General features: G+C 45.9%; 1 protein-coding gene across 1 annotated transcript in view; it reads right to left on the reverse strand.

Annotated features, from left to right (window-relative positions):
* KLHL22 (kelch like family member 22) overlaps window positions 1-27,503 on the reverse strand; it is a 1,250,694-nt gene that overhangs the window by 666,466 nt on the left and 556,725 nt on the right. The window contains exon 4 of the mRNA XM_044068844.1: window positions 4,166-4,884. Within this exon, the coding sequence (XP_043924779.1) occupies window positions 4,166-4,884 (719 nt within the window). The remainder of the gene's footprint in view (window positions 1-4,165; window positions 4,885-27,503) is intronic.

Raw genomic sequence — 27,503 nt, forward strand, 5'->3', positions numbered from 1 at the left:
CAGCTTCTGTTACTAAGCAACAAGATCAAAGCCAGGTTTGTCTTGAAAATTCTAGGTCTAATGGCTGCGGCCATTGTTCTTCTTCCACTGGCTCGCTTCCACATGCGTCTCCTGCAGTGGATGTTATTCACGCAGTGGTCATACCACAATCTGCCTATGAGACACGAAATCTTGGTAACACAGTCGTGCAGGGCCCATCTACGATGGTGGATATCTTCCCCTCTTCTTCATCAGGGCCGACCCTTTGTTCCCCCTCCTCCAGTTGCCACAGTCACCACGGATGCCTCCCTGATCGGGTGGGGGGGGCATTATCAGGGCAGGATGGTCCACGGGACGTGGCAACCCATAGAATACCACCTGCACATAAATGTCCTGGAGATGAGAGCAGTGCTTTTAACGTTGCAAGCCCTCGACGACTTTCTTCCCACGGGACTATTGCAGTACAGACGGACAACATGTCCGTGGTCTGGTACATCAACAAACAGGGCGGAACCAGGTCCTATCCCTTATGTCGAGAAGCTCTCAGACTTTGGCAATGGGCGATCTCTTCTCAGCGGTTTCTGATAGCAACGCACATCCCCGGCAGGTCCAACCTATTGGCGGACAGGCTAAGCAGATCTATTCTGATGCCTCACGAGTGGTCTCTCAATCAATCTGTTGTAGATCAGATTTTTCTGAAGTGGGGCACTCCTTGTTGCGATCTTTTCGCTACCCCTCAAAACAGCAAGTGCCCAGATTACTTCACACTATTTCCCCTTCCAGGCCAACCATTGAGAGACTCTCTAACCCAGGATTGGCCTCGGGGACTTCTTTATGCTTTTCCTCCCTTTCCATTGATTCCACAAGTCATTCAGAAAGCCACCGTTTTGAGAGCCAAATTGATCCTCATTGCTCCATACTGGCCTCGACAAATTTGGTTTCCGTCTCTACATCGTCACCTTCTGGTGCAGCCCTGGCATCTGGACCCAGTTCCGGATCTTTTGCTCCACCAGTCAGGTCAGCAGCACCGGGCCATTCATTCTCTCAACCTCACTGCTTGGTTGCTCCACTTCCTTCCCTAGCCAGGCTACCAATGATTTCTGACTCAGTCAGAGACATTTTAGTGTCTTCTTTAAAGTCGTCCACTAGAACTATTTATGCAAGCAAGTGGCGACGTTTTTCAATTTGGGCAAACGCCAGAAATATTGATCCTTTTACCGCTCCTGTACATTCTGTTTTGGATTTCCTGGCGGAGGTTTTTCATTCAGGATCCTCGTCATCTACAGTCAAAGTACAACTGGCTGCTATTTCCAAGTATCATGTTGGCTTGCATGACAATAACATCATGTCTCATAGGTTATGCAAGGCCTTTTTAAGAGGAGTTTTTCTCCTAAAACCGCCTGTGAAACATCCTCCTCCGCAATGGGATCTAAACTTAATGTTGGCATCCCTAATTCTACCTCCTTTCGAACCGTCTGCTACGTGTTCTTTAAAGTTATTGACGTGGAAAACTATATTTTTACTGGCTGTTACTTCTGCAAAAAGAGTTTCTGAGATTCAGGCCCTCTGTATTCGTTCACCTTATCTGGTTTTTCATAAGGATAGGGTTTCGCTAAGAACTAACCCTTCCTTTCTTCCCAAGGTTGTATCTCAAACCAATATTAACCAATCTATAGATCTACCAGTTTTCTTTCCTAACTATTCGGACAGAGCTGAACAGAAGCTGCACTTTTTGGATGTTCATCGTCAGCTCAGGTACTACTTGCATAGGACTAAACAAATTAGAAAATCAGACCAATTGTTTGTCTCCTATGCAGAAAACAGGTTAGGTCTTCCAGTTTCTAAAGTGACCTTATCTAGATGGTTGACTTCCACCATTTCCTATGTGTACTCTCTAAGGGGCAAACAACTATCTTCTAAGCCAAAAGCACATTCAACCAGGAGTCTATCCATTTCTGTAGCCTTTCAGGATAGACTTCCCATTGACACTATTTGTGCAGCAGCTACTTGGGCCACGCCTCATACCTTTGTGTCTCATTACAAGTTGGATTTGGCCTCCAGAGATAGGGCCAGTTTTGGTTCCACAGTTCTCAAGAGTCTGTTCCATTGAGCCACCCGGGATACAGGTGCTAGGGACGCGGTCCCATCCAGCAAGAATGAAGGCGAGATTGACAACTTAACATTTAGAAGTTATGTACCTACCATAACGTTCCATGTTAGTTGTCTTCTCGCCTTCTTTCTTGCGTCCCTCCCTCCTTCCCCCTGGCCTGGACAGATCTTGGAGAGTTCCTATTAGATTGCTTCCTCTGGAGCATTCTTAGGAGGACTTCTTTTAGGAACCATGGTTCCTAATTATGTTAGGATAGTCTTTAGCAGGGTCAGTTAGCTGCCAAACGAGATCTGAGGTAGTTCCGCCTTGCATCATGGGATATAGGGTTGCCTCGAGCTGGTAAAAGGAGTTCTCGAGCTAAAGCAAGTGCCGAGTCGGAGCCGAGGATCGGCTCCGAACCCATCCAGCAAGAAAGAAGGCGAGAGAAGACAACTAACATGAAACGTTATGGTAGGTACATAACTTCTAATTTATTCACTTACTTGTCGACTTTTAACTAGGTTAGCTTAACTGAGCACAGCTCTTTTTTAGAGAAGACTGAGACATAATCAGAGTGTTCAAACTACAAAATGAGTGTTCAAGTGTACAGGAGTAGCAGCTGAAAACTTCAGTAGAAACAAGAGACCACGCATGCTTGAATGGCAAGATCCTCTAGGTATTTAAGTGGCACTGTAAAACAAATAAAGGGTTTCATCATCTCCTTAGAGTTTTTTAATTTAGCCTTAGGGTGACATGGAAAAAGACACCACAACTAGCCCAGATCAGCCCTTCCACATGTACAATCTGCCTCTTCCATCTCTTGTAAATCATGGTCGGTGAACTTCACAAGATGGCAGACCCAAGAGATGCTGATAACCTACCATAATACACAACAGGGAATATGCCTGGTTGTCTGTTACTCTCTCCCTTTTCCCAAGCAGCCTCCTTGCACTCAGTCAATCTGAGTTTGTCACCAAAGTCCAGCTGCCAGCATGATTATACTAGGGTAATAACATGTACCAGCATGACAGAATATAGTGGGATAATGATGGGACTGGCTAGCTATCATCTTTAGGCAAGTTTTCTATTTCTTCATCTCTTAGCCAATTTATGGAGACCTGCAAAGACTAACCCTCCCAACCACCCACTACAAAATCTAATGAGATCTGCAATCACCAATAAATCAGACACAAGCTTAGAAAGACCTACTTGTGTTTAAATTTTTGTTAAACGTACTTATTCAGTAAATTAAGTTTGCACTTTAACCATAGCAATATTTCCTGTTTATTATGTACAGATAGACAAGTTACAGTTTTGCACAGCCTATTTTAAACAGTGAAAAATGTTTGGATTACTTCATTAAAATGACTGGGATGTCACTTCAATAACTAGAAAAGACAATCTACAACTAGCTGCATGGTGTACATAAAAACATTGTGCAAAATAACTTTACTACTCACTGCCTGCTGAACAAACTGTTCAAAAACATGTTTATGCTGACTACAGTGAGTAAGGATTTACTAAAATACTGCTTTCAGTATCTGCTTGAATATGTGACATAACGTGACACCTGAAAAACAAAGAACTGACTGCAAAACATCATTAGACAAGGAAAATTGTTCTACTTACTTGACACCTACAGTTTCTGTGTAGCTTTGTTTTTATTTTATCTATTTATAGACCGTGTAAGCCCACTGGGCATAATGCCCCTTTTCAGGGGTGATCCGGGAGGACTGTCTAGCTAAATGACTTGCTCAGCATTATGCAGTAGGCAAATGAAGGTGGGGTGAATCCTGGGCACAGGAAGCAGCACATTAACAGCTCAGAGCATACGTCTTCTGCTCTGCTAGTTCAAAAATAAGTATGATTTACAATGTCTAGTTTTTAGAAAAGGTTGCTAGGCATATCAGAATTAACAGGGACAGAGATCTCAGTACCCCACTGTAAAACAAACGTGAATGTCAATAGTCTACATTTGTATTTCTTTGATAACCTTGCAGTGTTCTACACACAATTATGTCACCGTATCTGCTCACTCTGAAAAACAGCGTGCATTTAGTAACCAAGTAGACATTAAAACCAGTTTTTAAAGCCTACCTCCAACATCTACATTCCGCTTGAAACCCTCCACTGTTGCAGTCACCACCAATCAAATAGACAAAGTTGTTGAGGACCGCAACTCCCTGGTTCGACATTCTAGAGTCCTGAGATACAGTTAGAGGGCGCCATTCATTCAAGATAGGATGTAAATACCTGGCCTGACTGCTTATACTTTGAGACGATGGGCTGTACATCCCACCAAAACTTACTACACAATGATATTTTGACCTTAACTCAGTCAAAGGACTCTGCAGTACTGGCTGGCTGATCTCCTGATCATGATAATTCAGTGCGGATGCTACAAGCTCTCTCAATGGACAGGGACTCAGTCGGTCATGAAGTCTCTGAAGGACATGGTGCTCCATTAAGGGAAATCGAACCAACTCCAATAATTTCAAGGGTTCATGCAATGAAACCTCATCCATTTCAATCTGCTCTGGTGTATAATAGTAATGTAAGGCTGCCTCATACACCTCTGTCTCTGAGTTCACTTCCAAATGGTTGCTACTCAGCAAGGAACAGACTTTCTCCAGAGGCAGCTTACGGTAGGCTTCTGATTTTGAGAATACGGAGAAATTTTTAAGGATGTAGAAGTCTACCTGCTCCTGCAGTTGGGGAAGACAAAGGACATCTGCAAGTTTATACATCTCAAGAACATTTTCTTCATCCAACCATGATGTCAGGAAGTCACAGCAGAACTGAATAATTTCTGGAAACTATCAATTCAAAACAGAAGAGAAACAGCATTACTATGGATGCACATTCGCTTGTATTTCTGATATACTTATGGTGGGTGGGATCATTTAAAAATACATTAAACACTTCAGCCTTTATAATTAACAATGAAATGTACATAAATATAACCATATAAATGGTCAGATGCACTCATGCAGAGCACAGCTGTATAATGAAGAAAAGCTAAACTGTACTGAAAAAAATGTAATGATGACTCAAGCTCCAATAAACAGTCTGTACTGCACTAACAGTACATCAGTGAAAGAACTTTTTCAATAACATACAAAAATTCAAAGAAATGGCCTGAAAAAGATATGCCTGCACAAAGTACAGTTTTGTACCTACCATAAATGTAGATGTCCGATAGGTATGCAACTGCAGTCCTGACATAAGGGTTGTCCTGCCTCAGGCAGCCCTTCGGTCGGCCGGATTCCAAAGTCTGGGTCCGGCATCGGCTGATGTCGCCCTTTCCCCGACGTCAGAGCGCCTGGGGTATAAAAACGTCAGCCGATGCCATCTTCCTCAGTGTTTCTTGTCCCAGATGCCAGGTGCCCTCTAAGGAAGGCTAAATTTTGAAAAATAGATAAAAAAATTCCAGACAAGTACAACAGCATAAAAACAAATACACCATAAAAGATTACCCCAGGTAGCTAAAATGAGGCGTAGAAACCTAAAAGTATATCACAGAGGGGTAGGTGGGAGGGAAAACCTGACTGCAGTTGCATACCTATCGGACATCTACATTTATGGTAGGTACAAAACTGTACTATGTCCTTCAAGGATGCAACTGCAGTCCTGACATATGGGTTGAATACCATAGCCAACCTGGGGGTGGTAGGCACTAAGACAAAGATGGTGTAGCTAAAATGCCCTGCAGGACTGCGGAGGCAAGCCCTGCTCTGGACCTGGAGTATAAAGGCAGGTTGTAATGTTTGGAAAATGTATGCATGGAGCTCCATGTAGCAGCTTCTAAAATGTCCTTTGTTGCCACTCCTCTTAAAAAAGCTGTGGGGGTGGCTGTAGCTCTGGTGGAATGTGGCCTGATGTCAGCTGGCACAGTTTTTCCATGAAAAGAGTAGCAGAATCGAATGCAATTTCCAATCCATTTAGAAATTGTCTGTTTGGAAATTGCTTTTCCCTGCAATCCAGCAGCGAAAGCTACAAAAAGCTGGTCAGATTTTCTGAAAGACTTTGTTCTGTCCAAGTAGTAGCGCAACTGTCTGTGTATGTCCAAGGCGTGCAGAAGTCTCTCTCCTTTATTTTGAGGATTGGGAAAGAAGGTAGGCAGGTGAATAGCTTGATTCAGGGACACCCTGGATACCACCTTTGGCATGAATGACGGATTGGTTCTCAAAGAAACTCTGTCCTGGTGAAAAATGAGAAATGGTTGTATTGCCATAAGGGCCTGTAGCTCAGAGACTCTTCTTGCTGAGGTTACTGCCAGAAGGAAGGCTGTCTTCCAAGACAGAAATTGCAACTCTGAAGATGCTGCTGGTTCAAAGGGAGGAAGAGTTAATTTTTCCAGCATGAAGTTGAGGTCCCAAGCAGGCACTGGTGGTTTCCTTGGAGGGTTGATGTTCTTTATACCTCTTAGAAACTGTCTTAGCAATGGGTGAGAAAATACAGGCGGATCAGTGTTATATTTGGCAGATATTGCTGAAGCATGTATTTTTATGGAAGAATATGAAAGGCCATTGTGGAGCATTTCAGCCAACTATTCCAGGATCTGTGGAATGCTCATCACTGATGGGTCTTGACCTTTTCTGCTGTTCCAGATAAGAAATCTCTTCCATTTTGCTGAGTATGTTTTTCTAGTGGAAGGTCTGCACGCCTCCAGGATGATATCTTTTACCCTTTTGGAAAGTGTATCCTGAGTAATAGTCATGGAATCTTCCAAGCTGTCAGCTTCAATGTTTTCAAGTTGGGGTGTAGTGTCCTGTAATTGTGCTGTGTCAGAAGAAGTGGCCATTGAGGAAGGAGCCACGGATTGGTGTGTGTCAAGCTCCGTAGCAGTGGGTACCAGTGTTGTCTTGGCCAGTCTGGAGCTATCAGTATGACTTTCGGTTGCTCTGTCTTGATCTTTAGTAACACCTTGGTCATCAAAGGAAGAGGTGGGAAGGCATATAGTGTTAGAAAGTTCCAACTGAAGGAGAGAGCGTCCACCTTCCATGCTTGAGGATGGTATGTCCTTGTGCAAAACTTTTTCAGATGGTGATTGAAGTGGGAGGCAAAAAGATCCATATCCGGCCTTCCCCATGCTTCAGCTATTTGTACGAAAATGTCTGGATGCAACATCCATTCGTGTGGATCCATGATGTTTCTGCTTAGGCTGTCCGCCAGAACATTGTCCTTCCCTGGTACAAACTGGGATTGTAGCTCTATTTTCAGTTGTAGGGAAATATCCCAGAGATTCATTGCCAGTCTGCAAAGAGGGTAGAAATGGGTACCTCCTTGCTTGTTTATGTACCACATAACTGTGGTATTGTCTGTCTTTATTAGTAGATGGCCCTGATGCATGGACTTTTCGAAGGCCTTGATTGCATGTATCACTGCCAGCATTTCTTTTTGGTTGATATGCAGGTGCTTTTCTTTTTGTGTCCATTGTCCTTGAATGCATCTGCCCTCCATGTGCGCCCCCCCCCATCCATGGTCTGAGGCGTCTGTTGCTATGGTTTGACTTGTATGAGGCTTGCTGAAAGGCAGACCTTTGTTTATTTGGCTTGCTTGAGCCCACCACAGAAATTCCTTTTGAAGGCATGGAATGAGTGGGATCAATGCTTCCAGGCTGTGGCTGTGTTGAGACCATAGACTTTTTAGATACCATTGTAGTTTTCTCATATGCAGCCTTGCATGTGGAATCAGAAGAATGCAAGATGCCATGAAACCCAGGGCCTGCAGGATTTTCCTTGCAGTCATCTGGGTGTGTGTTGCCAATCTTCTGAAGTATTCTGGTAATTGTTTTTGTTTTTCTTTTGTCAGAAACGCCATCTGGGTGTTTGTGTCCAGTGTGGCACACAGGAAAGGTATTTGCTGGGATGGTACGAGACTTGATTTCTGAATATTCACTGTGTATCCCAAGGCCTGCAGTAGGTGAATGACATAGTCCAAGTTTTTTAACAAGGCTTGTTGGCTGTCCGCTTGTATAAGGCAGTCGTCCAGGTAAGGGTATATTTGTATCCCCTGAAGTCTGCAATGTGCAATTACTGATGCCAGGCATTTCGTGAACACTCTGGGTGCAGTAGATAAGCCAAAGGGCAATGCTGAGAATTGATAATGCTCTGAGCCTGCAAGAAATCTGAGGTATCTTCTGCAACTTTGTCTGATTGGGACATGCAGGTATGCCTCCTTGAGGTCCAGAGTTACCAGCCAAGACCCCTTGCCCAGCATGGGAAGGAGTTGCTGTAAAGTCAGCATTTTGAATTTTGGCACAATAAGGTAAGTATTCAGTGCGGACAAGTCCAGAATGGGTCTCCATTGGTTTTCTTTTCTTGGAACAAGGAACAGTCTTGAATAAAATCCTTGTCCTTGTTCTGCAGAAGGAACCTTTTCTATTGCTCTTATTTGAAGTAGGTTTGTTATTTGCTTGAGTGCCTCTGCTCTTTGATTTGGTGGCAGGTTTGGCCTGCCATGTCTTGTTGGCAGTGTATGAAAATGGAATCTGTATCCTTTGTCTATTATCTCCAGTATCCATTTGTCCTTTGTAATATTGTGCCAATTTTGTGAGAATAAAGATAATTTTCCACCCAAAGGTGCTTCTAATTGAGCCCTGGATGGCGGAGTCAAAGTCAAGTCACTGAGATTGTCCTGGCGGAGCAGTGGAAGGTCCTGCCCCACCTCTCTGGTTCGGAGGCTGCCATTGACGTCCTCTGTAGGAGCCTCGAGTTTGCCCTCTACCTCTGCCACGTCTGTTTTTGCCTCTGAAATTTGTCTGTGTCAGGAAAGGACCAATGCTTAGAAGGCCAATTCCTGCTGAATCTTGGAGGCTGTACCTGGAGGAAATCTTTGACTGTTTGCACTGATTTTGCCTTTTCCTCTATTTTCTTTAAAACCTCTTGTGCAGTAGCACCAAATAGCTTATGTTTCTCTAGTGGTGCGTCCAAAAGCTTAATTTTCACATGGTCTGGCAATGTTTGTTCCTTTAACCAAGCATGTCTGCGTATGACCGCACCTGTCATTGCTGCTCTACATGAAGCTTCCAATACATCGTATCCACACTGAAGGAAATGGCTGCTAACCTGCTTAGTATTATGAACCAATTCCTGTAACCCCTTTCTATCTAATGGTTCAGGGGAAGCCAATTTCTTTTGCAAGTCATCCAACATGTATTCCTGATACTGAATCATATGAAATTGACAATTTAATGCTCGCATAGAAAGGGTGGAAGATGTATATACTTTCTTGCCCCACCTTTCTAAAGCCCTAGAATCTCTTTCCGAAGGGAGTGGCTTCTTAGCAGTAGTGGAGGAAACCCCTTTAGGCCCCTGAGAAATAGTTTCAGGGTCAGCAGTATGGCCCTTGAACAGAAATTGATGTGTGTCTGGGACCCTGTAGTACCTGTCTGGCTTGACAGGAGCAGGGGGGAGGGAGTCAGGGGAGACACTAGATTCTAAGTACACATCATCTAAAACATTTAAAACTGGAGGAATAGCTAAGGGTCTATGCTGAGGTAGCTTTAAAAATTCCCTTAACCTTTTCCTAGAATCTGAGTATTCTTGGCCTTGCCATTTGAAGTGTTCCCTCATGGAATGAAGCGTTTCCCCAAAGGAAAACTCCTCAGAAGGAGAAGCAGAGGGAATAGATTCCTCCGCATCAGAATCCTCGTAGGCCGGGAAGGCCTCCTCCTGGTAGTCTGAATGTGCAAAGTCCCCTGAGGCCTCATCGGAGGACTGGGAGTCTACCTGCTCAACCCTAGGCCTCTTGTCAGAAGGCGGCTGAGAGCCTCTATCTGAATGAGGCCGTGAACCCCTATTTAAAGAAATAAGGTCCTCAGCTAAACTTAAAATTTGAGAACCAGAAGTGGATCCCAGAGAAACAGATCTTGGAGGGAGAGACTTAGCCTGTTTGGCAGCCTTAGCACGTGTGTAGGCCTTAATGGACATAGACACTGGAGGCCTGGCAGCCCCACGTGCTGGAGTAGTCTTATCCACTGAAATGGTGTCAGAAATATCCTGGGCTACGGTCTCAGAGGGGAGAACAGAAACCGGCACCGAGCTGGCCTCCGGTACCGAAGTAACCGGTGGAGCGGTGTCGTCGGTCTGTAGCGGTTGCGAAACCGGCTCAGAAGAGACCGAGACACTCGCGGTAGGCCTAAGCATGGTGTCGGCCGAGACCGCGGACCGTGGGTGTCGGTCCTTATCCTTCCGTTTTTTCAGTAAATGTGCTGTCGGAAGCTCCGACGGCATGATATAACAGAAATCTTCCCCAAAATAATCCTGTGCAAACTCTGACCGACGCCTAAGAGTGCGTTTATTGAAAGAGGCACAAGCTGCACAGGCCGAGACGTTGTGTTCTGGGCCTAGGCAGGGTAGGCAGTAAGAGTGGAAATCCTTATGAGGTATTTGTTTCCCACAAGTTAAACAATTATTAACTTTTTCACTTTTATCTGACATCGGCTGAGGCAAGAAAAGGTCCCCAACGGGGTACTTAGCTTTTTTGAAGACTTCAGTAGCTGAAAACACAGGAGCTGGTCGACCAGCACATGCGAACTGCTTCTGCTTCGGGCGCCACGTGGCAAGAAAGACTGAGGAAGATGGCGTCGGCTGACGTTTTTATACCCCAGGCGCTCTGACGTCGGGGAAAGGGCGACATCAGCCGATGCCGGACCCAGACTTTGGAATCCGGCCGACCGAAGGGCTGCCTGAGGCAGGACAACCCTTATGTCAGGACTGCAGTTGCATCCTTGAAGGACATCAAGCTTTCAAGAGATACTTTCAAAATCAGGAAACTAAACATAGAGGTGCAAGCCATATACTGATATGATGGTTTTATGGCAAATTATTTAGCCTTTTCTAAAACCATTACTACTATCTTACCATGTTAACAAGATGTTACATTTTATGTTGTTGTTGTTTGTCTTTTTGGCTTTTCCCTGTTAGGGGTCACCACAGCCGAACTCCGGTCTGCTAATGATTGGCAGTAGATTTTTATGGTGCCGAGTTGCCAGCCCGACGCCCAACCTTCAATGAAGGCATGCCCATTCACGCATGTCTTTCGAACGCCACTCGACCACGGGGAGGACATACAGACTCCACACAAAAGGCACTCCAGCCGAGAATCGAACAGGAGAACCTCTTGCTGTGAGGCAACAATGCTACTGCTGCACCACAGCGGTGCATTTTATCCTAATGTTAAACCCAAGACAGGGGTGCAACCAATCTGTATCTGTTGCTTCTAAAATTCCTCCAAAACCTACTATATAATATATATATATATATATATATATATATATATATATATATATATATATATATTACTAACTAAAAACTACATTCAAAGTTTATATATCACACACGAAAAATACTCTGGATGACCTATAACAACCCCAACCCAAATCTACATTTATTTTAAAAAACAGTAGCATAAAATTACATAATTTAAATCATATACTGCATTTCTCAGTCAGTTAAATGTTAAAAAATAACTTTACACTGCATATAAAACACATACCATAACCTCCAAAATAAAACACAGACACCTAAATCTATTCATAAAATCCATTTCTAAAATTTAAAAAAGTTAAAATACATATAAAACGATCATAACTATAAACCTAACAGATCCTAATATAACTGTTATTCTGCACTAGTAAAATATATTAAACATGAAATGGCACCAAATAATAAGTTATGTACTCACCATAATGTTCCATCTGAGTAGGTGGCTTCACTTGTCTGCAACCTGTGGTCTTGGATCCGATATCGGATCCGAGCCGGCAACTTGTTTCATAGCTAATGGATCCGAGCTCCTAGCTCCTCCCCTCACCCATAATCCCCTGCCAACCCTCCATGACCTCAGATCAAGTTTGCCCCTCTATAGATACCCAAAAAGGGTATTCCAATAAAACAACTCACATAGATCCATTTTGAAGGCCAGGGGGAAGGAGGGGGGGATGGTTGCAGACAAATGAAGCCACCTACTCAGATGGAACGTTATGGTGAGTACATAACTTCTTAATCTGAAGTAGGGACTTCATTTGTCAGCAACCTGTGGGACAGAGTCCCCAGCTACCTGAATCTTGGGTGGCCATCATGGAAGGATATTGCGGAGCACCACAGAGCCAAAGGATGCTCTCCCTCTAGAAATTACGTCCAGTTTGTAGTGGTTAATAAAGGTATGAGATGAGGCCCAAGTGGTTGCCGAACAAATATCATCCAATGGAACTCTAGATTTGAAGGCCGCAGAAGTAGAGATGGTACGAGTGGAATGTGCGCAAACTCGTTCAGGTGCGGGTCTCCCAGAAGCTTGGTACACTAAAAGAATACATTGGGAAATCCAGCGTGACAAGGAGATTTTTGATACTGCTTTCCCCAAATTAAATTTGGCAAAGGAAATGAACAGCTGGTCGGATTGCCTGTGACCAGCAGTTCTATGAGTATAAAAACGCAGCTGCCTATGAACATCTAATGAATGCAGCTTGTACTCTCCTTTATTCTGATATTTCGGAAAGAAGACCGGTAGATTTATGGATTGATTTATATTGGTTTCTGATGCTATTTTGGGAAGGAAGGAGGGATTGGTCCTGAGGTACACTCTGTCCGGATGAAAAATCAAGTAAGGAGGTTTCACAGAAAGGGCTTGAAGCTCCGAAACTCTTTTCGCTGAAGTAATGGCTACAAGGAATGCTGTTTTCCAGGACAAGTATTTGAGATCCACTGAAGTGGCAGGTTCAAATGGTGGAGCAGTCAGGGCTTGAAGAACTAGTGAAAGATCCCAAGGGGGTACGGCTTCTTTTATAAGGGGTCTGAGCAAAAAGGTGCCCTTGAGAAAGGTTTTACACAATTTGGCTGACATCAAGGGCCCTGTGTCATGTCCCACATAGTAATGGGAGATGGCAGCCAATTGTACTTTGACAGTTGAGCAACTACCGCCTTCCTGAAAAAGTCCGGTTAGGAAGTCTAGTATGGATGGAAGAGGAGCCGTAAAGGGATCTAGATTATGATGCTCCGCCCAGACGGAGAAAAGTTTCCATTTACTGCGGTACACTTTCCTGGTGGAAGGTTTATGCGCTGCCACGAGGATGGCTTTGACTGGTGAAGAGATACCGGGAGTCCTAACTAGGAGTGGAACGGGAGCAACCAAGCTGTCAGCTTCAGACTGTCCAGATTTGGGGTCGGCAAGCCCGACAGATGGGAGATTAGATCCAGACTGGGATCCAGAATCCGGGGGGGGATTCTTCACTAGGTGAGACCACAGGTAAGGGAACCAAATTTGCCGAGGCCAGAATGGGGCAATGAGGATCATCCTGCTCCCCAACCGCGAGGCTTTCTGTAAGAGCTGTAGCATCAGGGGTAGAGGAGGATAGGCATAAAGTAGACCGGGCGGCCAAGCATGCACCAGAGCATCTCTTGGAGTTTCCCCTGGAGGAGGAATCAGAGCGAAGAAATTGTCGCATTTGGTGTTTGAGGAAGAGGCAAAAAGGTCGCAACAGGGTTGCCCCCATATTGCGAATATCTGCTTCGCTACTAGTGGGTTGAAAGACCATTCGTAAGGGGTAAGAAGGGTGCGGCTGAGTTTGTCCGCTAGGATGTTGGCCCGCCCCGGAATGTGCGTTGCAATCAGAAAGCGGTTGGTGGAAATCGCCCATTCCCACACTCTCATGGTTTCGCAGCATAGAGGGTAAGACCTAGTTCCCCCCTGTTTGTTGATGTACCAGACAACAGACATGTTGTCCGACTGAATTGCAATAGTTCCGACGGGGAGGAGATTCTGAAGTGCTTGCAATGCGTACAGCACCGTTCTCATCTCCAGAACGTTGATATGCAGGGAGGTCTCTGTATCATTCCACGTGCCTTGGACGGTCCTGCCTGAATAATGCCCCCCCCACCCGAGGCGGGAGGCGTCCGCGGTCACTGTGGCGAGAGGGGGAGAGGTGCAGAAGGGTCGGCCTGTATGGAGATCCGGAGCATGAAGCCACCATAATAGGGCCCTCCTGCAAGCCTTGCTGATAGCGATGGGGTGATGGAGAGGAAAGGACAGAAAGAATCACTGTACTAGAAGGGTCCACTGCAGTACCCTCATGTTCAGACGGGCGCATTGGAGGAGCGTTATCGCTGCCGCCATGGAGCCCAGCACCCTCAGGACCAATTCCGCCGGTGGTGCTTCTGACTGGAGGATGGCCCGCACATGAAGTTGCAAATTCCGTAGTCGTTCCGACGTCAGGAAGGCTCGTAGATCTCTGGTGTCTATTCTGGCTCCTATAAATTCTATGACTTGTGTCGAGGCCAGAAAAGATTTGTCGGCATTGATGGTGATGCCTAATTGGAGGGCTAGGCGGAGAAAGAAATCTCTGGCTGAGCACAGTAGATGCCTTGTTGGGGCGGTCAGGAGTCAGTCGTCCAGGTGCGGGAAGACCTGCATTCCCTGGAGTCTCAGGTGGGCCGCTATCACTGCTAACACCTTGGTGAACACCCTGGGGGCTGTGGTGAGGCCAAAGGGAAGGACCCTGAACTGGTAGTGACTGGCTCCCAGCCAGAAGTGGAGAAACCTCCTGGATCTTCTGTCCATTAGAATGTGGTAGTACGCATCCTTGAGGTCTATAGAGCACATCCAATCGTTCGGAATTTTTCCTTGGTTACCGACAGGTTCAAATGGGACAGGTCTAGAATTGGTCTCGAGTCCCCCGTCTTTTTTGGCACCAAAAAAAACCTGGAGTAGAACCCTAATCTGAGCTGGTCTTGGGGGACGGGCTGGATGGCTCTTTTTTCTAGCAGCTGCTGAATCTCTGCGGCTGCAGCCTCCCTCTGATCGGGTGGTACATTGGGGAGGTTCTTGAATTTGGGGACATGAAGTATTGGAATTTTGTACCCTCTGGATATAATTCGAAGCACCCAGCAGTCTGTCGTGATGGACTCCCATGCTGCTAGGTACTCCGAGAAGCGCCCCCCCGACTGCCTCCAGAGTGGAGCAGCCAGGCAACCCTTCAGGGCTGCTGCGTGGGCCGGTCAGAGAAAGGTTCTCTGGACCTAAAGTTCCTTGGAGCCCCTCTGCCCCTGGGGCGGTGTCCTCCCTGTCCTCCTCTGCCAAGGAAGGACTGGTTGTCCGGAGCGGGTTAGGAGTGTTGCGATTTCCGAAACCACATCTTCTTTTAACCCTTTTGGTTCTTCGAAAAGGAACGCTGGGGAGCAGAGAAGCGGACTCCGACAGCAGACAACTTCTTCCCGTCCTTCTCGCTCTGGACTAGTGTCTCGCGAACCATTTTGCCAAACAGGGCAGAACCATCGAAAGGGGCGTTCGCAAAAGATGCTTTAAAAGGCTCTGCAAAGTCACAATGCCGGAGCCAGGCCTGACGTCTCAAGACTAGGCCCACTCCGCTAGCTCTAGCGGCTCCCTCGGTGGCGTGGGACAATAGCCGCATAGAGGTACTTGAAATAGATCTCAGAGTGGCCATTCGGGTGGAGTACAACTGTTTGTCCTCCGCCGACATGGACTCAGGGGGGGAGGCAGCGTATTCTTTGATAAGATCCCGCTGCATCCTGATGACGTGTGCCATATAATTCAGAGACCTTAACGAAAAGGTCGCTGAACTAAAAACTCGCTTCCCTAAGTGATCCATCGAGCGGGACTCCTTGCTCGGTGGATGGACTGAGGGGCTCTCCCGAGCTAGTTCCCTCTTCGTGGCTGCCGCCGTCAACATGGCATCTATGGGGGGACCCTTGCTCCAGTGTGATCGGTCTGTGGGGGGCTCAGTATCCTGTCCAGGTGTTTTGGGACTGGCTCCATGGTGTCCGGGTCCTTCCACGCCCTGTTGGTAATAAGGTCCACCAGGGGGTCGGCCGGAGGGGACACCCAAGAGGTAGACGGGCCTGCTTCGAATGCCTCCAGAAACACGGACTCGTCGGAGGAAGCCTTGGGGGCAGACCACCCACCTCTGATCCTAAGCATTTCCATGATGTCTCCAAAGGAGACATCCTCAGGGGGTGATCTTGGGGAGCCTTCCCCTTCATCCAAATCCGTGTCCTCAGTCAAGGACTCAGGGCAGTCCACGTGCCTCCTCTTGCACTTGTGCTTGCGAGGCACTTCCTCAGGGGGGCTGTCCGAGGAGGTCTCACCAGCAATATCCTGTTCCAATGGAACAACCTGGGACATTGAAGCAGGCTGTCCCTGTGGCCAGGGGATGGAAGCCTGGCCCAGCAGAGAGGGAGTGCAGGGTGGAGCCGAGACAAGGGCCGGGGGTCCGGATGCTCTCGACAGAGCCCTCTCCACTACATCGAAGGCCGAGGGGGAACCGCTCTCCCTGGGCTCCGAGAGCCGACTCCCACTCGGATCCGATGAAGGGATCGGAGCTGGTGCCGAGACCATCAGATCCGAAGGACCAGTGTGCTCCGACCTGGACGGAGCTGAAGGCACACTGAATCTCTCAGATCCGAAGCTCGGCCCACGGCTCCGAGAGGTCGGATCCGACAGACGCAAGGGCAGGGTCGGATCCGAAGTACCAAGTACTGTCGGCGCCGACCCACCCCCGGCTCCGACGCTGCCCGGCTCCGAACGCTCCAAACCCGGGTAGCGGGTCAGAGAAGGAGCAATTGGAGCAAAAAAGGGTGTCGAGCTCCCCCCCAAAGGGGGGGGAGGCAAGAGCACTCCCATCTGCAGCTGGGCCTGGATGAACCTTCGCATCATCCGGTCCAAGTCTGCATCTGACATACTGAAAGTTGATCTCGATGAGGTCATCGAGGCAGGCCTGGAATGCCACCTCGATGGAGATCGGGCCTCCTCCTCCTCGGGTCCTGGGGAGAAACAAGGAGATCGGAGCTGAGGAGAAGGAGACCTAGAAGCTATGTTGGGAGAAGCCTGCTTAGCTGGCGGGGCCGAAGCGGAGGCCTTGGCCCGCCTCTTGTGGTGCTTCTCCCTCCGTTTCTCCCTCCTAGCCTCCCTGTCCTCCGGTGCTTTAGCAGGAGTTTGAGTCTTGGCCGGAGGAGGGGGGGGGCAGGAGTAGCAATGACCACAGCCTGTGGTAGTGCCACGGGAGGAGCGGAGGCCGGAGCCGAGTCCGGGGGCAAAAGTCCCGCCAGGACCAGCTTCGACCTCCGCTCTTTCAGTGCCCTGGGGTTGAACGCTGCACAAATGGTACAGCCTGAGGAGAGGTGTTCAACCCCAAGGTACCGAACGCACCGAGTGTGGCCATCAGCCGAGGAGAGCTTATGGCCACACTCAGTACATTTTGAAAAAATGGCTTTTGGGGCCTCAGCCATACTTGAGGAAAAAAACAAGTAGTACACAAACACACAGGCCCCAAAACACAAACACACACACACTCACTAATGACCAGCAAAGGGAGGGGAAAAAACTATATAAAAAAATATAAAATACAGGGAACCTGACTCTTAAACACTTTTTAAAGTTAACGATAGTAGAAAGTTGAAGAAAAATACACTTAACTGATAATACTCGCTAAGAACTCAAAAATCCAGCCATACACAAGCGCGGCAAACTAGATCTGAGGTCATGGAGGGATGGCAGGGGATTATGGGTGAGGGGAGGAGCTAGGAGCTCGGATCCATTAGCTATGAAACAAGTTGCCGGCTCGGATCCGATATCGGATCCAAGACCACATGTTGCTGACAAATGAAGTCCCTACTTCAGATCAATATTTATTTATTTATTTATTTATTTATTTATTTATTTATTTAACATTTGTTGTCCAGGAAAGTCTGACTAGGACTGAGCCTATTTTCAGTGGAGGCCCGGGGAGAAATGCTCTAGATGCATGTCTTTGGAATGTGGGAAGAAACCGGAGTACCCAGAGGAAACCCAAATGAATGCAGGGAGGACATGCAGGCTTTGCACAGAAGGCACCCCAGCAGAGAATTGAACCGGAGAACCTCTTGCTGTGAGACGACAATGTTAACCACTGCATCGCCATAACAAGAAATACATAAATAAAAAATAAAAATAAACAGTTTAGAATTACAGGAAAAAATAACTCACAAGATATCCATTCATTAAAATTTATGCAGGCTACCTAAAGCTCTAATCACTAGAAACCAGGCAATTAAAATAGCCCATTAAAGTCAACAGAAAACACTACTCTTGCTTAAAAAAGATGGCTACATGGAATGGGGGTCTGCTTTGTTTGACACACAAAACATATTTTACTGTCATATTACTGAATTCTGTGGCATTCTAAATCTTACAGTACAACGCATTTTACATATCACATACTAAACTTCAAAAAATTTTAAATTCACTGCTGATATTTTTTACATAGCATATGCAATTACTTATAAACCTTTAACAGCTGCGTCCCTTCTTAATAACAATGTTTTTTACTTAACCAAATGGTACAAAAACACAAGTGTATCTGACACTGTCCATACAATACATTGATACATTGTTACCATATTACTCTGTGCATATTATTTTCTGCTTGCAATGTACACTTGTTTTCAGTCAGCCAAGGTCATGAATGAAACACGTCCAACCTGTATCCCCTATCAAGTTAAAAAACAATTAACAATATTTAGCACACTCATCTAAAAAGAGAAACAGGCAAACTACTAAGTTTCTCTTGTACTTCAACATTCTCATAATCAGAATTTTCTTTACAGGTTCATAGGTGTGTACTAGGCTAATGGCCCTGGAGCCTTTACAAGCCTAGCCCATAGAAGTGCCCTGACATTGTGCCGCCCGACGTTAGTTCCCAGTGCCGCTATCAAGTAGAGCCACTGCAGTGATCCCTGGGTTGAACTTTCTATTTCCCATCCACTCATCAAGATTTCTCTTGAAGAGGGCCAATGAGGTGCGTTGCTTGACATGTATGGGAAGTGTATTCCAGAGCATGGGCAGTCTCTGGGTTATAAACCTGTCCCTCCATCATGTTCTGTTGATTGTGGTAATGAGGTTGAGGTCTCTGGAGCATGTGGTGTGGAGGGATTTGGATTTCTTTAGATGTAGCATTTGTAACAGAGCTGGGTCAGACACGGCTTTGTAAGTCAAGCAGAGATTGCCTCTTCGTAGATGATATGAGACAGAGAATAGCTGAAGTTTTTTTGAGTCTGTCCATGTAGGACATGTGTTTAAGGCATAGAATCCTCTTCATGAGGTACTTTTGTGGCCTTTCCAGCTGTTACATGTGTCTAGTGAGGTACATGCCAAACGGGGCATTATACTCGATGACTGGTCTAATGAGGGAAGAGTAGAGAGAGATGGTGACCTCTTTCTTCCTGGATGCAAAACCCTTGGTAATGAGATGTGCCACACAGAAGGACTTTCTGACCACAGTGGCAATGTGGTGGTCAAAAAAGAGGCTGCTGTCAACCTGTGTCCCCAGATCTCTTCTAACACCTTCAGTGTTGTGGGCTCCCATCGATGTGGAAATTAGTGGGAACTGAGTTTTACCCAAAGGGGATGATGACACATTTTTTGGCATTAAGCTTAAGGCCATGGTTTCGACACCAGTCATTGGTCTCAGTCAGGCCTTTCTGTAGGATGTCTACATCACTTGGGGAGTTAATAATGGCTCCCAGCTTGCAGTCGCCTGTGAACTTGGTCAGCCAGAGTCCCTCCATGTTGGCCTGGACTTCTGAGAAGTAGATGCCAAACAGGAGAGGACCCAGGACTGATCCCTGTGGGACTCCTCTCGTGTCTGGTTGGCAGTCTGACTTGGAGTCCGCTACTTTTACACTGTGGGTTCTGTGAGCCAATTTGCAACCCACCTAGTGATATAGGGGTTGATGCCTAGTTTGGTGAGTTTATCAATAATTCCTGAGTGGGGAATGGTATCAAAGGTCTTGGCCAGATCGAGGTAGGCTGTATGAAATGCCTTGTCCTCATCCACAGCTCTGGTGACCGACTCAAAGAAGTCGACCAGGTTGAGCAGGCATGATCTGCCTTTCACAAAACCAAACTGCGTGGGATCTAGAGTCTGGAAATTCCCTATATCCTTGTTAATTAGGTCCATGATGATGCGCTCCATAGCCTTACATATCAGACTCATCAGGCTAATGGGGCAATATTTCCCAGGGTCCGTATTCGCTCCCCCTTTATGGAGAGGAAAAACTGTAGCAGTGTACCATTTGTTAGGGACAAAGCCTGAGGTGAGGCTGAGATTGAACAGGGCACACAGATGTGGTGCCAGTTCACTTTGTAGTTCATCCAGGAATATTGTTAGGTCCCATGGAAGCTGTATTCTTGGCCTTGGACAATGCAGCTTTAACCTGTGCTGCAGTAATGCTGGGTACCTGGGATTCCTCCAGTATTGTGATTGGTCCTTTAGGGGGGTGAGAGGGATAAAGTTGGCACTGAATCTGTCAGCCAGTATGTTAGCAATATCTGTTGGCTCAATATAGGAGGTACCACTGTGCAGTAACTCAGGGCAAAACTGGGTATTGCCGTGGAGATTCTTGATACAACTACAGATGGCTTTGTGGTTGTTTTTAGTGTCTGTAGCAATTCTGCCTTCATAGCTGGCTTTAGAGGTTTTGATGACGGATCTCAACTTTTTGTTGAGGCTGATAAGGGAGTTTTTCTAGTCTTTGGCCTTACCTTTTTCTGCAACAGTTTCTTCCTTCTATTGTAGAGTTTATTAATGGCAGGGGACCACCAGATTGGCTTCCTTTTTTTGGAGGAGAGCATCTTGGTTCTGTTGGGTATGGCTAGTTCCATGCATTTTATGTACATGTTCGTACAGTGCACTGGTGTATGATTTGGCAGTCATGCATCTATTTTCCATTGACATGGGTGCTGTGAAGTTAGCCACCTCTGTTTTAGGAGCCCAAAGTAAGCTTTGGAGAAGTTTTTCATGGTGGTTACCTTTGCGGGGGGTGTGGGTGAGATGTAGATTTCCATGGTGATAAGTTTGTGGTCGGATCTAACTAGGGAGTAATTCACTATTGGTATACAGAAACAGTTGCCCATGTTACTAATAACCAGGTCAAGGATGTTGCTTCCTCTAGTGGGGGTAAGAATGAGCTAGTCCAGGGCATTGGAATTGATAAATTCCAAGAAGCCCTGGGCCAGTACATTGGTGCATGAGTAGTTTTCCCAGTTGATGGAGGGGGTAGTTGAAGTCACCTAGTATGAGAGTGTTGGGTTGGACCCTAATAGGTTCCAGGGTGCTTAGGAATTTGGAGTGAGAGTCTTGGGACATGGTTGGGGACCTGTAGCATGCTACAACCTGAATCACTGTCTTACCCAATGTTAGTTGTACCTGAATGTATCTCAGATGCATTATGCTGGGCTACTAGTCTGGAGGTGTGCACATACTTTATGAATATGGAGACACCACCACCTTTCGAGTTTCGGTCCATGTTCTGGGGCTGAAAGGTGTGGAATGCATTACAGCCTGATAGTGCAGGGGTGCTTTCTGCTGCTTTAAACCAAGTCTCCGTTACAGCACAAATGTTGATGTTCTCCATTTTGAGGAGTGCTTCGAGCAAGTGCATCTTGAGATTTAGACTTCTAGCGTTGAACAGCATGACCCTCAGATTGCATTTATTTATAGCTGTTACTGTAGTAATTTGGTCTTTGGAACATTGCCTAAAGAAGGCACTATAGGGGTGGCAAGAGCCTTAGACAGTATCCAGAAACCCAGGGGTGACAGATGCAGGCCATCTCTGGCAAAGCATTGAGGTGTGTCAATCATGTCATCCCAAGCAGACAGATACTGGATCCCATTAGAATGACACCAGAAACTTAGCCAATTGTTGAAATCAATCATTTTCTCCTTGTACTGCGATACCATTCTGGGTGATGGTAGGATGCTGCTTAGGGCTAGGGTCACAGCTGCCTGGGCCACATAATCCAAGAGATCCTCCATGTCTCTTTTCATGTAGTCCAGGGAGGTGTGTCTCAGGTCATTCATACTTACATGGACAGTGACAAGGTCATGCTTCTACCTGTTGTGGAGTGACCCAAGTGCGTGTGTTATGTGTCGAATTCTGACACCTGATAGACAGCTGACTGTTACCTTCTCCTTATTCATCCTAGTGAGTGGGACATCAGTGTGCCTCGCTATCAAGTTACCTATGATTAGTGTATTGGGCAAGCTGTTTTGCCTTAGGGTCTTGGGCTGAGGGGCACACTGTGTAGGTGAGCAGTGTGTCTTGTGATTTGTGCTGTGTTGTGGTGGTCAAGTGCGTTTCTGCTTTGGAGCTCTCTGCTGTTTGGGTAGATTTATATTGAGAGCCTCAGCAAAGTTGGGTGTGTGGTTTGTTTTTTTATGTGAGAACTGTGATGGTGGGTGTTCTGGAGGGCTATGTGTTGCATGTGGTGTGGTGCAGGTGTTGACCTTCTCCTCTTGACTAGCTATTCCTGTCTTGACTTGAGAGTGCATGGCTTTCAATTTTGATATAAAAAAATGCATCTCTCACAAGTCTGAGTGTTGGGAGGTAAGAAGAGAGGGGTGTCTGTGTACATGATGCAGTTGCTACACTGCCTCAGAATGCCCAAGTTTACCAGGTTAATAGGAGAAAGCACAGATAACTGACATTTAGACATGCCATGAGGGATGGTCATTATTACTAAGTACTGGAGCTGTTTCCTTATATATTCCTTTTACAGGAAAAATGTCACTAAAGGTGTCGGAGTATGTACAAATGCACTGCCAAACACTTGAGAGGAAACTAATACGCAGACCCTGAAAATTTAAGGAAGAAGTATTTAGGCAGATATTTTGAAGTTAGGAAGAAATAAAGCAGTACTTACTGAAAAATAAAGAATTTGCTTGTCAAGAATGATGAAAAGAGGGGAGTCACATGAATGGCTACTGCCTGGCTACTACTAATGGTGGTCTCAGCACAGCTTCACTCTGTTGGGATACAATACTCCTACTACTAATGGTGGTCTCAGCACAGCTTCACTCTGTTGGGACACAATACTCCTACTACTAATGGTGGTCTCAGCACAGCTTCACTCTGTTGGGACACAATACTCCTACTACTAATGGTGGTCTCAGCACAGCTTCACTCTGTTGGGATACAATACTCCTACTACTAATGGTGGTCTCAGCACAGCTTCACTCTGTTGGGATACAACACTCCTACTACTAATGGTGGTCTCAGCACAGCTTCACTCTGTTGGGATACAACACTCCTACTACTAATGGTGGTCTCAGCACAGCTTCACTCTGTTGGGACACAACACTCGTACTACTAATGGTGGTCTCAGCACAGCTTCACTCTGTTGGGACACAACACTCCTACTACTAATGGTGGTCTCAGCACAGCTTCACTCTGTTGGGATACAACACTCCTACTACTAATGGTGGTCTCAGCACAGCTTCACTCTGTTGGGACACAATACTCCTACTACTAATGGTGGTCTCAGCACAGCCTCACTCTGTTGGGATACAACACTCCTACTACTAATGGTGGTCTCAGCACAGCCTCACTCTGTTGGGATACAACACTCGTACTACTAATGGTGGTCTCAGCACAGCTTCACTCTGTTGGGACACAACACTCGTACTACTAATGGTGGTCTCAGCACAGCTTCACTCTGTTGGGACACAACACTCCTACTACTAATGGTGGTCTCAGCACAGCCTCACTCTGTTGGGATACAACACTCCTACTACTAATGGTGGTCTCAGCACAGCTTCACTCTGTTGGGATACAACACTCCTACTACTAATGGTGGTCTCAGCACAGCCTCACTCTGTTGGGACACAACACTCGTACTACTAATGGTGGTCTCAGCACAGCTTCACTCTGTTGGGACACAACACTCCTACTACTAATGGTGGTCTCAGCACAGCTTCACTCTGTTGGGATACAACACTCCTACTACTAATGGTGGTCTCAGCACAGCCTCACTCTGTTGGGATACAACACTCCTACTACTAATGGTGGTCTCAGCACAGCCTCACTCTGTTGGGATATAACACTCCTACTACTAATGGTGGTCTCAGCACAGCTTCACTCTGTTGGGATACAACACTCCTACTACTAATGGTGGTCTCAGCACAGCTTCACTCTGTTGGGACACAACACTCCTACTACTAATGGTGGTCTCAGCACAGCCTCACTCTGTTGGGATACAACACTCCTACTACTAATGGTGGTCTCAGCACAGCTTCACTCTGTTGGGACACAACACTCGTACTACTAATGGTGGTCTCAGCACAGCCTCACTCTGTTGGGATACAATACTCCTGCTACTAATGGTGGTCTCAGCACAGCCTCACTCTGTTGGGATACAACACTCCTACTACTAATGGTGGTCTCAGCACAGCCTCACTCTGTTGAGATACAATACTCCTACTACTAATGGTGGTCTCAGCACAGCCTCACTCTGTTGGGATACAACACTCCTACTACTAATGGTGGTCTCGGCACAGCCTCACTCTGTTGGGACACAACACTCCTACTACTAATGGTGGTCTCAGCACAGCCTCACTCTGTTGGGACACAACACTCCTACTACTAATGGTGGTCTCAGCACAGCTTCACTCTGTTGGGACACAACACTCGTACTACTAATGGTGGTCTCAGCACAGCCTCACTCTGTTGGGACACAACACTCGTACTACTAATGGTGGTCTCAGCACCGCCTCACTCTGTTGGGACACAACACTCGTACTACTAATGGTGGTCTCAGCACGGCTTCACTCTGTTGGGATACAACACTCCTACTACTAATGGTGGTCTCAGCACAGCCTCACTCTGTTGGGATACAACACTCCTACTACTAATGGTGGTCTCAGCACAGCTTCACTCTGTTGGGACACAACACTCGTACTACTAATGGTGGTCTCAGCACAGCCTCACTCTGTTGGGATACAACACTCCTACTACTAATGGTGGTCTCAGCACAGCCTCACTCTGTTGGGATACAACACTCCTACTACTAATGGTGGTCTCAGCACAGCTTCACTCTGTTGGGACACAACACTCCTACTACTAATGGTGGTCTCAGCACAGCTTCACTCTGTTGGGATACAACACTCCTACTACTAATGGTGGTCTCAGCACAGCTTCACTCTGTTGGGACACAACACTCGTACTACTAATGGTGGTCTCAGCACAGCTTCACTCTGTTGGGACACAACACTCGTACTACTAATGGTGGTCTCAGCACAGCTTCACTATGTTGGGACACAACACTCCTACTACTAATGGTGGTCTCAGCACAGCTTCACTCTGTTGGGACACAACACTCGTACTACTAATGGTGGTCTCAGCACAGCTTCACTCTGCTGGGACACAACACTCCTACTACTAATGGTGGTCTCAGCACAGCTTCACTCTGTTGGGACACAACACTCCTACTACTAATGGTGGTCTCAGCACAGCCTCACTCTGTTGGGACACAATACTCCTACTACTAATGGTGGTCTCAGCACAGCTTCACTCTGTTGGGATACAATACTCCTTTGCATCTTCTCTCACCAGAAGCAAAATGTCAGCACCAATTCCAAGAACAGAAGCAGGCCACGGCCTGTCTGGTGATCCAGTCTTCTCTCAGATGATGCAAGGGTCTGCAGGCTTGCAGCCTTTTTCTGGTAGATGCCTTGAATAGCAACCAGACCAATCAGGTACATTAAGCACATACACTTGCTCTCCAACCAGAAAGAGTCAGGAATCAATGCACTCTGCTCCTACTCTCACCAGGATAAGAATATAACACTGATTCCAAGCTGTCACATATAAAGCAGTTATTAAACTTTCTGGTGATCAGCAGTCTCCAGGAAATAATGTAACTGCACTCCTTCTCTCACAGGAGAAAACAAAAGCACTAATTCCAAGCTTGCAGTTCATAGGTTCATAGATTAGTACTAGGCTAACTGCCCTTGTGGGCCATTTTAAGCCTAGCCAATTACCCCATGTGAGAATCAAACCCTGTACCGTGCGTCTGTAAGGTAAACACCTTACCCATTATGCCAACTTCCCACCCAGATGGCTTCCAGTGCTTTTTTAAATTTCCAGCTGACAGTGCCTTTATCCAGAAAGATTCCATTTTAGTGCCATTGAACAGTGATGGACAGACTAATTTTGCCTTTATGGATATGTTTCCCCCTCAAATTTAACCCCATGACACAGACCATAAGGACTTGTGCATCATAACAGCTCTTATGGTGAACTAGATTTTTGAAATGTGACCATATCAAGCCAAAAGCCATGCTTTTCAGAATTCCAATTCAGAATTACAAAATGGTGGTTGATGAAGGAACATGTTAGTTAGAATACTCTGGGTGAGAAAAAAAAGTAATTCAGTGAAAAAGCTGACAAAAGTTATTAGTAATTGAGGCTATTGACCAGGGACTTCCAAGATGGCTGCACACTGATCAACAGCAAAACTCAATTCTCCCAGCGTGAGAATAGAAACTGAGAAAATGGAGTGCCACTGAAAATGTCTTTTTTGGGGTGAAGGCTTTAAATTCAGTAACTAGTTAGTAAATACACTGTCTGGATGCCAGCAAAGAAGAAATCTGGAAAACCTGAAAGAAAATAAACCAGAAACAGTGAAGAGAAAACACTGCCTGAGTAGGACTCTGCAGCTGTTTAGCAAAAAGCAGTTCAAGCTTTGGCTTTGGTTCAACATATGTCTTCCAGTAATTTAGACGAAAAAATAAATCAAATGTACTCAGAGGAGATTAAAATAAATGAAACGTTGAAGGAATATATAAATTCAAACAACAAAGGGTGGACAAAATAGAAGAAGCTTTAACTAGCCATTCAGATGAACTGATACTGCAACAAATCAGAAGGTGACATGAAGAAAAGGCTAGATAAATATGAGGTTTCACAGGAAGAAATATTTAAAAAATAGAAGCGTCAGAAGACAGAGCACAAAGGGAAAAACCTGAAACTGTCTGCAGTACCATAGAACTTGGAAGGAATAAACTGTATTAATTTTACGAAAGCAAAAATATGTAACTGAATTGGTGTACCACAGCAGAATTTGTTAATTGATAGGGCACATCAAGTATATGCTCCAAACCTAGCCACGAGAAAGCAGCCAAGACCTATATTAGTAAAGATGCAATCATACCAGCAGAAAGAACTGATGCTTAAAAAAAACTGTAGCAGAAGGGCAAATTATTAAAAACTGAAGACAGCAGAGTGTTAGCAGAAAATGATTATTCACTGCACACCAAGCAGGAAAGAATCAAATTTATCCCAGCGATAAAGGAATTCTGACAGGCAGATGCGATATTCAAACAGCTATGTCCATCGGTCTTCAAAGGTTGTTTTTTTTCTTGGAAGATCAAAGTCACTTTTGAAACAGAATGGGATAAGGATGAATAAAAAAAAGTTTATCCAATAAAAAGTAAGCCAGCAAGCAGAAGGGGACTCTGCTTCTCATTCTTCTGACAGTAAGGTTCATAAAGAGACTTTGTCAGTGAAACTTTTTCCAGTGTTCCAACGAAAAATGCTTGACAAACAGAAAAAAATACAGGAGTTGACTAGAAGAATCAGCAGTATTTTGGACTTCAATCGCAGTC

Source organism: Protopterus annectens, chromosome 4.part0 (genome assembly GCF_019279795.1).
Source record: "Protopterus annectens isolate FY-2018-M chromosome 4.part0, PAN1.0, whole genome shotgun sequence".
Lineage (NCBI taxonomy): Eukaryota > Metazoa > Chordata > Ceratodontiformes > Protopteridae > Protopterus > Protopterus annectens.